The sequence below is a fragment of the Ambystoma mexicanum genome, chromosome 3q (genome assembly GCF_040938575.1).
Source record: "Ambystoma mexicanum isolate Mex_15411 chromosome 3q, UKY_AmexF1_1, whole genome shotgun sequence".
In the NCBI taxonomy this organism is placed as follows: domain Eukaryota; kingdom Metazoa; phylum Chordata; class Amphibia; order Caudata; family Ambystomatidae; genus Ambystoma; species Ambystoma mexicanum.
In genome coordinates this window covers 1,218,516,370-1,218,533,017 of record NC_090926.1, presented here as the reverse complement: position 1 = coordinate 1,218,533,017, position 16,648 = coordinate 1,218,516,370, and the positions used below count along the sequence as shown (strand labels likewise).

Sequence of the window (16,648 nt, the reverse complement as noted above, 5' to 3'; positions counted from 1 at the left end):
TTTTCTTCCAGCGGGAATCAAGAGCGGTACCGCGGCAACAAGCTCTATTTTCCACCCTGGGTATCAATTCGGGAGTGCCCCGTGTACCGTTGACATCTGTCACACGAATCGCCAGCTGCGTTTTCAGGGCTTATAGTTCTGTCTTTGAAGGCTTTGCGGTTCTGCGTTGAAAAGGGCGGGTCTGGGTTAAAAAGGGCAAGGGCAATTCCCTCCTTGTCATCCTTTCAGTTTCCTCCGCCTTTCTCCTTCGTTTGAACTGCCGTCTTGGAATCACTTCTTCCTCGTGCGTTCGGCCTTGCACAAAGTGTGCTCTCATGCTTTGCCTTTTATCCCTGTGGGGAAAGGAAAGGGCCATCACGTGTCCGCAGTTATCGGCACTTGCCTGACTCTGCTTGACCCTTGTGTTGGGACATGTCAGGTAAACGTCTCTGGTGTTAGTCGTTTGTCTTTCGCGGTATGAGAGTGTTCATGTAGGAAAGGGGGGGCAGAGATTTTACATATCCTACGGGGTAGGATGGGGAAAAGGTCTTATAAGGAAGAGGGTACCGAGTCTCACAGGTCAGTGTCCCACTTCCACTCCCCGAAGACCCCCATCCAGATGATCCTCCCATATTGGTCCACCCCCTCGAGCTGGATTCAATAGCGATGCCTGTGTCCTGGCCACCTGGATGACAGATCCCGGGGGACTATTAAGTGAGACACCTTCAGGTTTCTCACACATCACAGATGGCTTTTATTCTTACTGCCCTTATACTGCATCTTACTCCAATTACCAAACCCCTGTAGGGGCGTCCCTTCATCCCATTTTTTGCCAGTATTTGAAATATTTGATATCCATCTATATGAGGATCAGTGGTCAGCCACTTTTCCTGCAGTAGAAAGATATCATTTTCCAGTAGCCCACACAGGAATCCCTCTGCACTCATTAGGTGAGTTTTCCAGGTACGCAATGACCAAGTTCAGTTGTTGCATGGGCCCTTCTGAGTGGCAGATTCAATGAGCCATTTTAAGACGCCCAATACATTCTCCTGTAACATGTTACTGTCTCCCTTGCTTCCTGTACTACCACCGGCCTGCTTCACACACTCCATGAGATTTCCCATTTCCTCATTTGAATTGGTGCTTGTAGCTTCAGGGACCTCTACAGCATCCAACTCCTATACCAGTTCTAAGAATCTGATGCTGTACACACTGAGCATGTCCGCTGTTTCTGGCGAACTGCAGTGCACTTTGTTGAACGGGTGATTCAAACAGTTCAGTGGTTCAATGTACTGGAAGGCCTTGGTGTCCAATATACAAAGTGGTAGTATTAAAGGCAGTATTCCCAAAAAGTCAGCTCTGTTTATATGTGACTTTACTTTTATCAGTCCTTGAGCTATCCTCTTAATATAGTAAAGGTTTGTGCCACACGTTTAATCTTTGTAGGTCTGACCGTCTTGTTTCCATTTAAAATCATTATTTCAGTATTTGCTGTTACTCTAATGGGTGAGGTATTCGTAACTTGTCTGATACTCCCAGTGTTGTCTAGGTCTGACAATTCAATCGTGTTCAATAGTGACTCTTCAACTATTTCATTCTGTTTTATCCCTTGGTTAATCAGCTTGTCAAAATGCCATTAGATATATTACCTCTCTTCTTCTTATTGTTTGCCTTTCTTTTGGCCATCTTAATCGGTATTATTACCTTTGAAGCATTGTTAGTCATTATTATTATTCTCGCTTACTTTGGCTTTCATTTTAGTCCCAGATTGTTGTCTTTTCCGTTGCTTCTGTTGCTTCTGTTGACTTCTTTGTTTTCTTGATAGCTATATTGAGGAATCGTCATGGGTCACATTTACCCATATCGAGTTCTCCTTCAAGCGGGACTATTTCTGGGGTGTTATTAGTCACATGAGGTGGCACAACTTGAGATGCTTGTAATTCAGCTTCAGCAATTAGATCATCCAGTTCTCTGTCTTCACCATGTGCTAGCAATTTATATGAAGTTGTGCGGGTGACCTCTTCCAATGTTTTCCTGCTCAGTCTTAGCAGAACTCTCATTGTGAACTAAATCGGTGCAAGCCGAGCGTGCACTTCGTTTTGTGTTCCGATTGTTTCTGCTGTTTCATTTACCTTCCTGGATCCTTCCTTGTCCACACACAGGTTTGGTGAGGTGGAGAGTCTTTGGGTGTTGATAGTATTTGTTTTGGGAATAGACTCTTGTTCTGTAGCTTTACTCGAGTTCTCAATGAGTTCTCGTCTTTTTACTTCTGTTCCTGTGCAACCCCCTACTTGCCTTTCATTCCATTCATTTTTCTGCAATGTGTATCATGACTCAAGTAATGAGTTGTTACCTAATGCTACTAACCATGGATCCAGATTGGCCCCTCTATTACCCAATTGTTGACTGTTCGTTCTGGATTTCAACTTGTGTGGTTTCTTTTGGTTGTATTACAGTCACAATTGGTGGTGAGCTTGTGACTGGGTGTTTTCTGTTTGTGGCTACTTTTTGCACTAGCAACTTTACCTTTCTTATATGTGGTATTATTTCACAAGATGTAATTGCTTGATCGCGTTCTTAGTTTACCCAGCATAATGTCCCTTCCCTTAATGCTCCCTGCCCCTTTGCTTGCCCTGTGGTTAGTGTAGGCTCTTCAATCTTTAGCACACACGCGGGTTAGTAGCTAGTGATTTTGGCTATACATTGGATTAATCCGTGCTATGCGTCTCGTCTGCTAGCTATACCCATGGATAGTAATATGTGATCTGCGCTCTCTATTAGTGCACACCAAATCAAGAGCCTTTGCACTGACGAAACACTGCACGGTCGTACTGGCTTAGTTTTACCGAGTATATTGCTTACTGTCTTGCTGAGACGGCCGCTATAGACAGCCTCCTTCCACCTTAAGCACCGGGCTGCACCAGACTGTACTTTGCTGTTACTTTGCGCCGGTTTCTGCTTTGCGCCTGTTTCTGCTTTTAGAAAGCTGCTTCTTCTCTATCGCACAAGGTTTTCCTTAAAGGCACAGACGGGGGAAAGCGTTCCAATTCGAGTTACACGTTTTCTCCACACAATCTCCTGCACCAGATTGTACTTTGCGGGTACTTCGCCGTTGTTGAGGTAGCTCACATTTTTGCAATCTTAGGTGAGAAGTACTGGGCAAAGGAGTTAAAGGAAATGAAAGTAAAGTGGGCATTGCACGGGTGCGGAGGGTCCAGCAGGCTTGCTGTTTGGAAGAGAGTATGTGGGGGTTGGGCGCAGAGAGTAGGGCATTGGATTGGTTGATGTGGCAGATTCAAAGGCTGTAGTGAAGAAAAGAAGGGAATTCCTGTAGGCGAGCGGAAGAGATGGGGTGTGGTTCTTGCACCACCTGCAAAGGTAATGGTGCTTGTCTGTCTCAAGAGGTGGATTTAAGGGCTGATCCAGAGCTTGGAGTGTTGAGTGAAAGTAAGAGAAGGATAGAGATGAGTAAAGGACGAGCTCAGTAAGAGGTGAAGTGCAGTTTGAAGTAAAGAAAGGGGTCTGCAACCTTTGGCTCTCTGGATGATTTCACTACTATTCCCATGATACAACACCATTGATTGAGCTGGGTAGAGCTGATAGAAGTTGTAGTTCATAGCATCTGGAGAGCCAAAGGCTGCAGACCCCAAAGTAAAGAATGCAGTGGAGGACATGCGCGATAAACCACCATTGAGAAAATGATTCATAATCATCATGGAGTCAGTAGGTAGGCCAGAAGCAGCTGTGTATTCAAGTTGAACTTGAAGTTGGTCTTCAACAATCCTTAGACACTAATGAGACCTATTCTTAGAGTAAACATCTAGAGGTTAACTGTAAAAAGCTATGGCCTTTAGTAATGGGGACAAACGCTATTGAATGTTTTTCGGAATTGTTACCTAGGCATGGTGCTAACCAACCATTTATGTATAAAATATATGAACCCCAGGAAGGAAAATGAGATTCTTTATGGTGGGTACTCTCTAAGCCCATTGATCACACTTATAAACAAAAACTACACCCACTGATACTGTATGGGATAGAGGTCAAATTAAGCTTAAACAACAAATGATATAAAATAACTAGAAGCAAGTTCTGTCGCCCAGTACTCTGACTCCCAAACGGGACCCCTGAGGAGTACAAAAGATGTTAATAAAAACAAATATCAGTGTTTTATATAGCATCGCTGTAGGCAGATTCTGAGAGACCGCCCTGTTGTGATGAACAGAAAAAGCCACTAATGTCAAGCCAAACTCTATTTGTGCAGTGTTAATGAACAGCAGGGCTAAGACCTCGGAAGTTAGGAGTGTGAGAGTGATGAAGGGTTTAGTTAAGTAAACACAGAGCACTCTTAATAATACAAGTTAGGTGGAATGTATACATATACAGGTATTTATTTAGGCCTTAGACAAACTCTTACTAATTAAAAACCTCATGTAGGTATCACACTAAAACATCCACTACTACTATATACAGATTCACCTTGGTATGCTCTGCTAAGAGCACCAGCGCTTCACTTTTAGAATACAGTTAAAGCAGTTTCAAACACTGTAGAGTAGCAAGCGAATACAAAGAATCCGGTAAGTAACCATCAGTTAGAGAATATATGTAAAATAAAGGAGTTAGACATACTATACAAAGCATTTTAAAATAAGGCACAAAAGTCCTACCATGGCTAGAATAGATAGGGCCTAGTGCCCTAGACTCACAGGTCTAGGAATCTAGGAGTCCGAACAGGGGTTGGCAAAGCCAACCAAGTTTGTATGTGTCGCAAAGTTGGATAACTATTGAAGGACAGTTCTTAGCAGACCCTCCCCCAATCCAGCTACCTTAGTCGAAGCACAGTGGAGGTTACTAGAGCAGGACACCACCTTTTATGGTCCGGTATGGGAAAAATGTTGGCTCCAACAGAGCCTTGTGCCATGCCACCTAGTGGCAGGGCAACAGAGTTATGACTATGAGGCATTGTGGGCAAATGATAGGTTGTAAACCTTTTCAAACAGTTACACACATGTCCAAGTTGAAGCTACGCTATTTTTTTTTATAGGGCGTTAATTCCAAGAGCACTTAATTGATGCTAATACATAGTCTCTATGCTGCTCTTTTTTTGCTGCAGCCTCCCAACCCTTGGTGAAAAGCCGCAAGGTCCACTCCAGCGCAGTGCTTTCTCTCTCTGCTGACGAACACTACATTCTATCGAGCAGCGAAGACCGGACCCTCGTGGTGTTTGATCGGCGGGCAAACAGCGTGCTGCAACGGCTCCAGGTTTAGTATTGTCCCGTTTCGTACTTCCAGGAGGTTGGTTCAAGGGACGGGCTTTCTTCTATTGGCTGCATGACACCTGATCTCTTGACATGGCCTTCCTTTTGGAATCTCTTTAAGGTGAGAGCAGTTTTTTAAATTGCTTCTCTAATTCTATCCAACAAACAAATGGGACTGTGAGAGGGTGAGCAAGTGAGTGGTTGAATGAGTGAGTGGGTTGATTGGTAAGTCGGTCAGTGATTGAGTCGGTGTGAGAGAGAGTGAGAAGGAGGGGGAGAGATAGAGAGATAAATAGAGAGCGAGAGAAGGGGAGAGGGAGAGAGAAAGAGGGATGCACACCCACAACCCCAAATAGATGACCCACCCTACCCAAAGGGAATTTCCCCAGGACATCTGACCAATTTGTCTTCTGGATCTATCGGCAGAGATGAGGATCTGGGTACAGAATAGTGTAATTCCCTTTCGCAGACTTTTATGAATGTGCCTGGCTACATACTTGGCCCTCAGGATAGACTGTTCTCCCCTGAGGGTGAGCAGGGCAACCAAGCCTCAGCTCAATCTCGTATTTTTTATTTCAATTTATTGTTTAAAGTGCGGACCTAGCTCGAGAGCAGCAGAGTGCTGTACAGGGTGTGGGTAGCCAACATTTTGGCTGGCATCTTTTAACAGTAGGCACCTTTTGCCACATTTTGAGACTGGAGAACTGTGGAGAAATTCTGAGCCGCTACCTATTACAACCTAACCCCCATTTTGTGCAACACACTGTATAGGAGTGGTTTGCATTTCTTAAACAATGAAGGGCACCCGACAAAGGAACAGATCGGGACAGACTGATTCAGGGCAGAACTAGGCTGGCCTTGCCAACATGGCTAATCCCTTTCACACATCTACTGAAAGGGTTTAACATTTCTTAGAGCTTGACAACACCCTGCAGCCGCTGACAGCCAACACTACGGTCCATGCACCACACCAGTCTCTGCAGCCTCTCCCCTCCTACTCCCAGAATCAATGAAAACCTAAGTCCTCTGGTTCCTCTGGGATGCTACGGGCACACAAAGTGCACGACATAGAGAATGAAAATCCATTGAGGTTGTGTAACTCCCTGGTGGCACAAGAACAGAAATCCCCATTGCAGGTATGCCATGACACCCGACATCTAGTGGGCTTGTTCTCCTGCAAGGTTTGGGGGACCACAGAAGCAAGTCCAGCAGCTTGGGTGCAAGGGGGAGGGAGGGGTTGAGATTGCATCCTCCAAAGTCTCACCCTTGCCTTTCACCACACAGAAGTAGTCGTATGGCGAGTTCAGAGCGTGCCACCATTGTTCAGGTTTGTTTAGGAGTGTGATGTGCATTGTGAGTATGAACTGGCTGCGGGAAACGGTGCAATTCTTCTTAGTATGTAACATTTCCAATTCAGTTGCAGAGCATTTTTAAAGGTTTTTTGTAATATTACGTTATCTTCAATGGGGAATTTTTCCATTCCTCTGCTTTCCTGGAAAAGTGCAAGCCATCATGCATTGGACATAGCGCACTTGTGCTTTAATTGTATCGTTTTGGGAATACCTGCATACATGATCCAATGGCTGCAGAGGGTTCAGAATGCAGTGGCGCGAATACTCCTTCGAACGGGGAAGATGAAAGAACATCTCGCCGAGCTTGCATTCACTGCACTGCCTTCCATATAAAGCATTACATGATACTGGAACAGCTTTTTCTGCCAGCTAATATTTAGTTTTACAAACCAGAATATACCCTCAGCCACTCGTTTGGCCTAAAGGGAAATATGTCAAGATTTAAAAAAGAGAGACAAAGGAGGGCGCTCTTTGTCAGGTCTGGCACCAAAACCTTGGAATACACTGCTATTCAGCCTGAGATTACAGAAAGACTAAAATGGCTGAAGAAAACGGACCAACCCGCCCCCCCCACCCCCGCCCCGGCTTCTTGCCTCAGTGTTCCCGCAGCACTAAGCATTTGGTAATGGTGTTGCTAGACGCCAATCTGAAGGGGCACTGAGGTGGCGATAGAATCCATGGCATGAGACCCTCTGTCTAGTAAAGATACCGTGTGCCCTGATGCCTTGGAGTAGCGTAGCCTATCGGAGGATACCAATGATGCACAGCCACGCCTTGTATTCTAAAACACGTGTGTCCCAGTGCTTCCGATGGTGGGGAGACGGCTTTGTTTGACAGGGCTGTATTTGTGCTGATGACGTTTTCACTGCTGTATCCAGGGCCAAGAGACAGGCCCAGTCTTTGGTCAGTTCAATAGAATTGAGCTCCACAGGCCTCTCCCCTATCAACGTCATTACCCCCCTGCCCACAGGACGTCGATCTGCACATGTTAGTAATATCAGCATCTGACTTCTTGCTTTTCTTCCTACAGCTGGAGTCCTACCTGCTGTCCACATCCTACTGCGCGCCAGAGATGTGGGCAGGTGACAACCAAGGGCTGGTCCACGTCTTCGAGAACAGAGGCGGCGCCTTCCAGCATATCCGGGTACTCCCCTTTGCCGTCGCCATGCATTGGCCACCGGCTGATTAATGTGCCCCATCTGCAGTATGTGTTGAGCGTGGAGCCTCCTGTGTGCAGTGCGAGAGGGCGAGTGTTCTGGACAATGCATTGCCATTGACTGGCGGCGGGAGGGAGGCTGTCATCTGCCAACGTTGCAAAGAGAGATGGCTGCGTATTTTTACACCTTGGTCACTTTCAAGTGCATGACACACATCTCAATTAGCTTTTTGTAACAATAAAATAGCCTTAAATTAACACCTTTCCCTAATTGATGTCTAATTAGACTTTTGACCTGTACCTTCTTTTTTTAGACTGTTAGTTCTAGAGAGAATTCTGCATTTTTGTTTTCTTCATTTGTTTTCAAAGGTACAAAACCGAGCCTTGCTTTCATTCTATACCAAGACCCGTTTCTTTACTTTGTTTACATGAGCAGCACATCTTTTTGTAACATAAAACTCCGCGCCCAGCATTCCTAGGACTGCTCAGCAGTTTTGGGATTCTGGTCCCAGGCGACATGTTCACTTTCTCATAACTCCGCGCCCAGCATTCCTAGGACTGCTCAGCAGTTTTGGGATTCTGGTCCCAGGCGACATGTTCACTTTCTCATAACTCCGCGCCCAGCATTCCTAGGACTGCTCAGCAGTTTTGGGATTCTGGTCCCAGGCGACATGTTCACTTTCTCATAACTCCGCGCCCAGCATTCCTAGGACTGCTCAGCAGTTTTGGGATTCTGGTCCCAGGCGACATGCTCACTTTCTCATAACTCCGCGCCCAGCATTCCTAGGACTTCTCAGCAGTTTTGGAATTCTGGTCCCAGGCGACATGCTCACTTTCTCATAACTCCGCGCCCAGCATTCCTAGGACTGCTCAGCAGTTTTGGGATTCTGGTCCCAGGCGACATGCTCACTTTCTCATAACTCCGCGCCCAGCATTCCTAGGACTGCTCAGCAGTTTTGGGATTCTGGTCCCAGGCGACATGCTCACTTTCTCATAACTCCGCGCCCAGCATTCCTAGGACTGCTCAGCAGTTTTGGGATTCTGGTCCCAGGCGACATGCTCACTTTCTCATAACTCCGCGCCCAGCATTCCTAGGACTGCTCAGCAGTTTTGGAATTCTGGTCCCAGGCGACATGCTCACTTTCTCATAACTCCGCTCCCAGCATTCCTAGGACTGCTCAGCAGTTTTGGGATTCTGGTCCCAGGCGACATGCTCACTTTCTCATAACTCCGCGCCCAGCATTCCTAGGACTTCTCAGCAGTTTTGGAATTCTGGTCCCAGGCGACATGCTCACTTTCTCATAACTCCGCGCCCAGCATTCCTAGGACTTCTCAGCAGTTTTGGAATTCTGGTCCCAGGCGACATGCTCACTTTCTCATAACTCCGCGCCCAGCATTCCTAGGACTTCTCAGCAGTTTTGGAATTCTGGTCCCAGGCGACATGCTCACTTTCTCATAACTCCGCGCCCAGCATTCCTAGGACTGCTCAGCAGTTTTGGGATTCTGGTCCCAGGCGACATGCTCACTTTCTCATAACTCCGCGCCCAGCATTCCTAGGACTGCTCAGCAGTTTTGGGATTCTGGTCCCAGGCGACATGCTCACTTTCTCATAACTCCGCGCCCAGCATTCCTAAAACTTCTCAGCAGTTTTGGGATTCTGGTCCCAGGCGACATGCTCACTTTCTCATAACTCCGCGCCCAGCATTCCTAGGACTTCTCAGCAGTTTTGGAATTCTGGTCCCAGGCGACATGCTCACTTTCTCATAACTCCGCGCCCAGCATTCCTAGGACTGCTCAGCAGTTTTGGAATTCTGGTCCCAGGCGACATGCTCACTTTCTCATAACTCCGCGCCCAGCATTCCTAGGATTGCTCAGCAGTTTTGGGATTCTGGTCCCAGGCGACATGCTCACTTTCTCATAACTCCGCGCCCAGCATTCCTAGGACTGCTCAGCAGTTTTGGGATTCTGGTCCCAGGCGACATGCTCACTTTCTCATAACTCCGCGCCCAGCATTCCTAGGACTGCTCAGCAGTTTTGGGATTCTGGTCCCAGGCGACATGCTCACTTTCTCATAACTCCGCGCCCAGCATTCCTAGGACTGCTCAGCAGTTTTGGGATTCTGGTCCCAGGCGACATGCTCACTTTCTCATAACTCCGCGCCCAGCATTCCTAGGACTGCTCAGCAGTTTTGGGATTCTGGTCCCAGGCGACATGCTCACTTTCTCATAACTCCGCGCCCAGCATTCCTAGGACTGCTCAGCAGTTTTGGGATTCTGGTCCCAGGCGACATGCTCACTTTCTCATAACTCCGCGCCCAGCATTCCTAGGACTGCTCAGCAGTTTTGGGATTCTGGTCCCAGGCGACATGCTCACTTTCTCATAACTCCGCGCCCAGCATTCCTAGGACTTCTCAGCAGTTTTGGGATTCTGGTCCCAGGCGACATGCTCACTTTCTCATAACTCCGCGACCAGCATTCCTAGGACTGCTCAGCAGTTTTGGGATTCTGGTCCCAGGCGACATGCTCACTTTCTCATAACTCCGCGCCCAGCATTCCTAGGACTGCTCAGCAGTTTTGGGATTCTGGTCCCAGGCGACATGCTCACTTTCTCATAACTCCGCGCCCAGCATTCCTAGGACTGCTCAGCAGTTTTGGGATTCTGGTCCCAGGCGACATGCTCACTTTCTCATAACTCCGCGCCCAGCATTCCTAGGACTTCTCAGCAGTTTTGGGATTCTGGTCCCAGGCGACATGCTCACTTTCTCATAACTCCGCGCCCAGCATTCCTAGGACTTCTCAGCAGTTTTGGAATTCTGGTCCCAGGCGACATGCTCACTTTCTCATAACTCCGCGCCCAGCATTCCTAGGACTGCTCAGCAGTTTTGGAATTCTGGTCCCAGGCGACATGCTCACTTTCTCATAACTCCGCGCCCAGCATTCCTAGGATTGCTCAGCAGTTTTGGGATTCTGGTCCCAGGCGACATGCTCACTTTCTCATAACTCCGCGCCCAGCATTCCTAGGACTGCTCAGCAGTTTTGGGATTCTGGTCCCAGGCGACATGCTCACTTTCTCATAACTCCGCGCCCAGCATTCCTAGGACTGCTCAGCAGTTTTGGGATTCTGGTCCCAGGCGACATGCTCACTTTCTCATAACTCCGCGCCCAGCATTCCTAGGACTGCTCAGCAGTTTTGGGATTCTGGTCCCAGGCGACATGCTCACTTTCTCATAACTCCGCGCCCAGCATTCCTAGGACTGCTCAGCAGTTTTGGGATTCTGGTCCCAGGCGACATGCTCACTTTCTCATAACTCCGCGCCCAGCATTCCTAGGACTGCTCAGCAGTTTTGGGATTCTGGTCCCAGGCGACATGCTCACTTTCTCATAACTCCGCGCCCAGCATTCCTAGGACTGCTCAGCAGTTTTGGGATTCTGGTCCCAGGCGACATGCTCACTTTCTCATAACTCCGCGCCCAGCATTCCTAGGACTTCTCAGCAGTTTTGGGATTCTGGTCCCAGGCGACATGCTCACTTTCTCATAACTCCGCGACCAGCATTCCTAGGACTGCTCAGCAGTTTTGGGATTCTGGTCCCAGGCGACATGCTCACTTTCTCATAACTCCGCGCCCAGCATTCCTAGGACTGCTCAGCAGTTTTGGGATTCTGGTCCCAGGCGACATGCTCACTTTCTCATAACTCCGCGCCCAGCATTCCTAGGACTGCTCAGCAGTTTTGGGATTCTGGTCCCAGGCGACATGCTCACTTTCTCATAACTCCGCGCCCAGCATTCCTAGGACTGCTCAGCAGTTTTGGGATTCTGGTCCCAGGCGACATGCTCACTTTCTCATAACTCCGCGCCCAGCATTCCTAGGACTGCTCAGCAGTTTTGGGATTCTGGTCCCAGGCGACATGCTCACTTTCTCATAACTCCGCGCCCAGCATTCCTAGGACTGCTCAGCAGTTTTGGGATTCTGGTCCCAGGCGACATGCTCACTTTCTCATAACTCCGCGCCCAGCATTCCTAGGACTGCTCAGCAGTTTTGGGATTCTGGTCCCAGGCGACATGCTCACTTTCTCATAACTCCGCGCCCAGCATTCCTAGGACTGCTCAGCAGTTTTGGGATTCTGGTCCCAGGCGACATGCTCACTTTCTCATAACTCCGCGCCCAGCATTCCTAGGACTGCTCAGCAGTTTTGGGATTCTGGTCCCAGGCGACATGCTCACTTTCTCATAACTCCGCGCCCAGCATTCCTAGGACTGCTCAGCAGTTTTGGGATTCTGGTCCCAGGCGACATGCTCACTTTCTCATAACTCCGCGCCCAGCATTCCTAGGACTGCTCAGCAGTTTTGGGATTCTGCTCCCAGGCGACATGCTCACTTTCTCATAACTCCGCGCCCAGCATTCCTAGGACTGCTCAGCAGTTTTGGGATTCTGGTCCCAGGCGACATGCTCACTTTCTCATAACTCCGCGCCCAGCATTCCTAGGACTTCTCAGCAGTTTTGGAATTCTGGTCCCAGGCGACATGCTCACTTTCTCATAACTCCGCGCCCAGCATTCCTAGGACTTCTCAGCAGTTTTGGAATTCTGGTCCCAGGCGACATGCTCACTTTCTCATAACTCCGCGCCCAGCATTCCTAGGACTGCTCAGCAGTTTTGGGATTCTGGTCCCAGGCGACATGCTCACTTTCTCATAACTCCGCGCCCAGCATTCCTAGGACTTCTCAGCAGTTTTGGAATTCTGGTCCCAGGCGACATGCTCACTTTCTCATAACTCCGCGCCCAGCATTCCTAGGACTGCTCAGCAGTTTTGGAATTCTGGTCCCAGGCGACATGCTCACTTTCTCATAACTCCGCGCCCAGCATTCCTAGGACTTCTCAGCAGTTTTGGAATTCTGGTCCCAGGCGACATGCTCACTTTCTCATAACTCCGCGCCCAGCATTCCTAGGACTGCTCAGCAGTTTTGGGATTCTGGTCCCAGGCGACATGCTCACTTTCTCATAACTCCGCGCCCAGCATTCCTAGGACTTCTCGCAGTTTTGGGATTCTGGTCCCAGGCGACATGCTCACTTTCTCATAACTCCGCGCCCAGCATTCCTAGGACTTCTCAGCAGTTTTGGAATTCTGGTCCCAGGCGACATGCTCACTTTCTCATAACTCCGCGCCCAGCATTCCTAGGACTTCTCAGCAGTTTTGGAATTCTGGTCCCAGGCGACATGCTCACTTTCTCATAACTCCGCGCCCAGCATTCCTAGGACTTCTCAGCAGTTTTGGAATTCTGGTCCCAGGCGACATGCTCACTTTCTCATAACTCCGCGCCCAGCATTCCTAGGACTTCTCAGCAGTTTTGGAATTCTGGTCCCAGGCGACATGCTCACTTTCTCATAACTCCGCGCCCAGCATTCCTAGGACTGCTCAGCAGTTTTGGGATTCTGGTCCCAGGCGACATGCTCACTTTCTCATAACTCCGCGCCCAGCATTCCTAGGACTGCTCAGCAGTTTTGGGATTCTGGTCCCAGGCGACATGCTCACTTTCTCATAACTCCGCGCCCAGCATTCCTAGGACTTCTCAGCAGTTTTGGAATTCTGGTCCCAGGCGACATGCTCACTTTCTCATAACTCCGCGCCCAGCATTCCTAGGACTTCTCAGCAGTTTTGGAATTCTGGTCCCAGGCGACATGCTCACTTTCTCATAACTCCGCGCCCAGCATTCCTAGGACTGCTCAGCAGTTTTGGGATTCTGGTCCCAGGCGACATGCTCACTTTCTCATAACTCCGCGCCCAGCATTCCTAGGACTGCTCAGCAGTTTTGGGATTCTGGTCCCAGGCGACATGCTCACTTTCTCATAACTCCGCGCCCAGCATTCCTAGGACTGCTCAGCAGTTTTGGGATTCTGGTCCCAGGCGACATGCTCACTTTCTCATTACTCCGCGCCCAGCATTCCTAGGACTGCTCAGCAGTTTTGGGATTCTGGTCCCAGGCGACATGCTCACTTTCTCATAACTCCGCGCCCAGCATTCCTAGGACTGCTCAGCAGTTTTGGAATTCTGGTCCCAGGCGACATGCTCACTTTCTCATAACTCCGCTCCCAGCATTCCTAGGACTGCTCAGCAGTTTTGGGATTCTGGTCCCAGGCGACATGCTCACTTTCTCATAACTCCGCGCCCAGCATTCCTAGGACTGCTCAGCAGTTTTGGGATTCTGGTCCCAGGCGACATGCTCACTTTCTCATAACTCCGCGCCCAGCATTCCTAGGACTGCTCAGCAGTTTTGGGATTCTGGTCCCAGGCGACATGCTCACTTTCTCATAACTCCGCGCCCAGCATTCCTAGGACTGCTCAGCAGTTTTGGGATTCTGGTCCCAGGCGACATGCTCACTTTCTCATAACTCCGCGCCCAGCATTCCTAGGACTGCTCAGCAGTTTTGGGATTCTGGTCCCAGGCGACATGCTCACTTTCTCATAACTCCGCGCCCAGCATTCCTAGGACTGCTCAGCAGTTTTGGGATTCTGGTCCCAGGCGACATGCTCACTTTCTCATAACTCCGCGCCCAGCATTCCTAGGACTGCTCAGCAGTTTTGGGATTCTGGTCCCAGGCGACATGCTCACTTTCTCATAACTCCGCGCCCAGCATTCCTAGGACTTCTCGCAGTTTTGGGATTCTGGTCCCAGGCGACATGCTCACTTTCTCATAACTCCGCGCCCAGCATTCCTAGGACTGCTCAGCAGTTTTGGGATTCTGGTCCCAGGCGACATGCTCACTTTCTCATAACTCCGCGCCCAGCATTCCTAGGACTGCTCAGCAGTTTTGGGATTCTGGTCCCAGGCGACATGCTCACTTTCTCATAACTCCGCGCCCAGCATTCCTAGGACTGCTCAGCAGTTTTGGGATTCTGGTCCCAGGCGACATGCTCACTTTCTCATAACTCCGCGCCCAGCATTCCTAGGACTTCTCAGCAGTTTTGGGATTCTGGTCCCAGGCGACATGCTCACTTTCTCATAACTCCGCGCCCAGCATTCCTAGGACTGCTCAGCAGTTTTGGGATTCTGGTCCCAGGCGACATGCTCACTTTCTCATAACTCCGCGCCCAGCATTCCTAGGACTGCTCAGCAGTTTTGGGATTCTGGTCCCAGGCGACATGCTCACTTTCTCATAACTCCGCGCCCAGCATTCCTAGGACTGCTCAGCAGTTTTGGGATTCTGGTCCCAGGCGACATGCTCACTTTCTCATAACTCCGCGCCCAGCATTCCTAGGACTGCTCAGCAGTTTTGGGATTCTGGTCCCAGGCGACATGCTCACTTTCTCATAACTCCGCGCCCAGCATTCCTAGGACTGCTCAGCAGTTTTGGGATTCTGGTCCCAGGCGACATGCTCACTTTCTCATAACTCCGCGCCCAGCATTCCTAGGACTTCTCAGCAGTTTTGGAATTCTGGTCCCAGGCGACATGCTCACTTTCTCATAACTCCGCGCCCAGCATTCCTAGGACTGCTCAGCAGTTTTGGGATTCTGGTCCCAGGCGACATGCTCACTTTCTCATAACTCCGCGCCCAGCATTCCTAGGACTTCTCAGCAGTTTTGGGATTCTGGTCCCAGGCGACATGCTCACTTTCTCATAACTCCGCGCCCAGCATTCCTAGGACTGCTCAGCAGTTTTGGAATTCTGGTCCCAGGCGACATGCTCACTTTCTCATAACTCCGCGCCCAGCATTCCTAGGACTGCTCAGCAGTTTTGGAATTCTGGTCCCAGGCGACATGCTCACTTTCTCATAACTCCGCGCCCAGCATTCCTAGGACTGCTCAGCAGTTTTGGGATTCTGGTCCCAGGCGACATGCTCACTTTCTCATAACTCCGCGCCCAGCATTCCTAGGACTGCTCAGCAGTTTTGGGATTCTGGTCCCAGGCGACATGCTCACTTTCTCATAACTCCGCGCCCAGCATTCCTAGGACTGCTCAGCAGTTTTGGGATTCTGGTCCCAGGCGACATGCTCACTTTCTCATAACTCCGCGCCCAGCATTCCTAGGACTGCTCAGCAGTTTTGGGATTCTGGTCCCAGGCGACATGCTCACTTTCTCATTACTCCGCGCCCAGCATTCCTAGGACTGCTCAGCAGTTTTGGGATTCTGGTCCCAGGCGACATGCTCACTTTCTCATAACTCCGCGCCCAGCATTCCTAGGACTGCTCAGCAGTTTTGGAATTCTGGTCCCAGGCGACATGCTCACTTTCTCATAACTCCGCTCCCAGCATTCCTAGGACTGCTCAGCAGTTTTGGGATTCTGGTCCCAGGCGACATGCTCACTTTCTCATAACTCCGCGCCCAGCATTCCTAGGACTGCTCAGCAGTTTTGGGATTCTGGTCCCAGGCGACATGCTCACTTTCTCATAACTCCGCGCCCAGCATTCCTAGGACTGCTCAGCAGTTTTGGGATTCTGGTCCCAGGCGACATGCTCACTTTCTCATAACTCCGCGCCCAGCATTCCTAGGACTGCTCAGCAGTTTTGGGATTCTGGTCCCAGGCGACATGCTCACTTTCTCATAACTCCGCGCCCAGCATTCCTAGGACTTCTCAGCAGTTTTGGAATTCTGGTCCCAGGCGACATGCTCACTTTCTCATAACTCCGCGCCCAGCATTCCTAGGACTTCTCAGCAGTTTTGGAATTCTGGTCCCAGGCGACATGCTCACTTTCTCATAACTCCGCGCCCAGCATTCCTAGGACTTCTCAGCAGTTTTGGAATTCTGGTCCCAGGCGACATGCTCACTTTCTCATAACTCCGCGCCCAGCATTCCTAGGACTTCTCAGCAGTTTTGGAATTCTGGTCCCAGGCGACATGTTCACTTTCTCATAACTCCGTGCCCAGCATTCCTAGGACTTCTCAGCAGTTTTGGAATGCTGGTCCCAG

The 16,648-nt window shown here is 49.6% G+C and overlaps 1 protein-coding gene across 4 annotated transcripts in view; it reads left to right on the top strand.

Annotated features, from left to right (window-relative positions):
* The window catches only part of FBXW9 (F-box and WD repeat domain containing 9), a 503,699-nt gene that overhangs the window by 402,987 nt on the left and 84,064 nt on the right, over window positions 1-16,648 (top strand). For all 4 annotated transcript variants that reach the window (XM_069604110.1, XM_069604111.1, XM_069604113.1 and 1 more), the window contains 2 exons: window positions 5,093-5,241; window positions 7,620-7,733. In XM_069604110.1, the coding sequence (XP_069460211.1) occupies window positions 5,093-5,241; window positions 7,620-7,733 (263 nt within the window). The remainder of the gene's footprint in view (window positions 1-5,092; window positions 5,242-7,619; window positions 7,734-16,648) is intronic.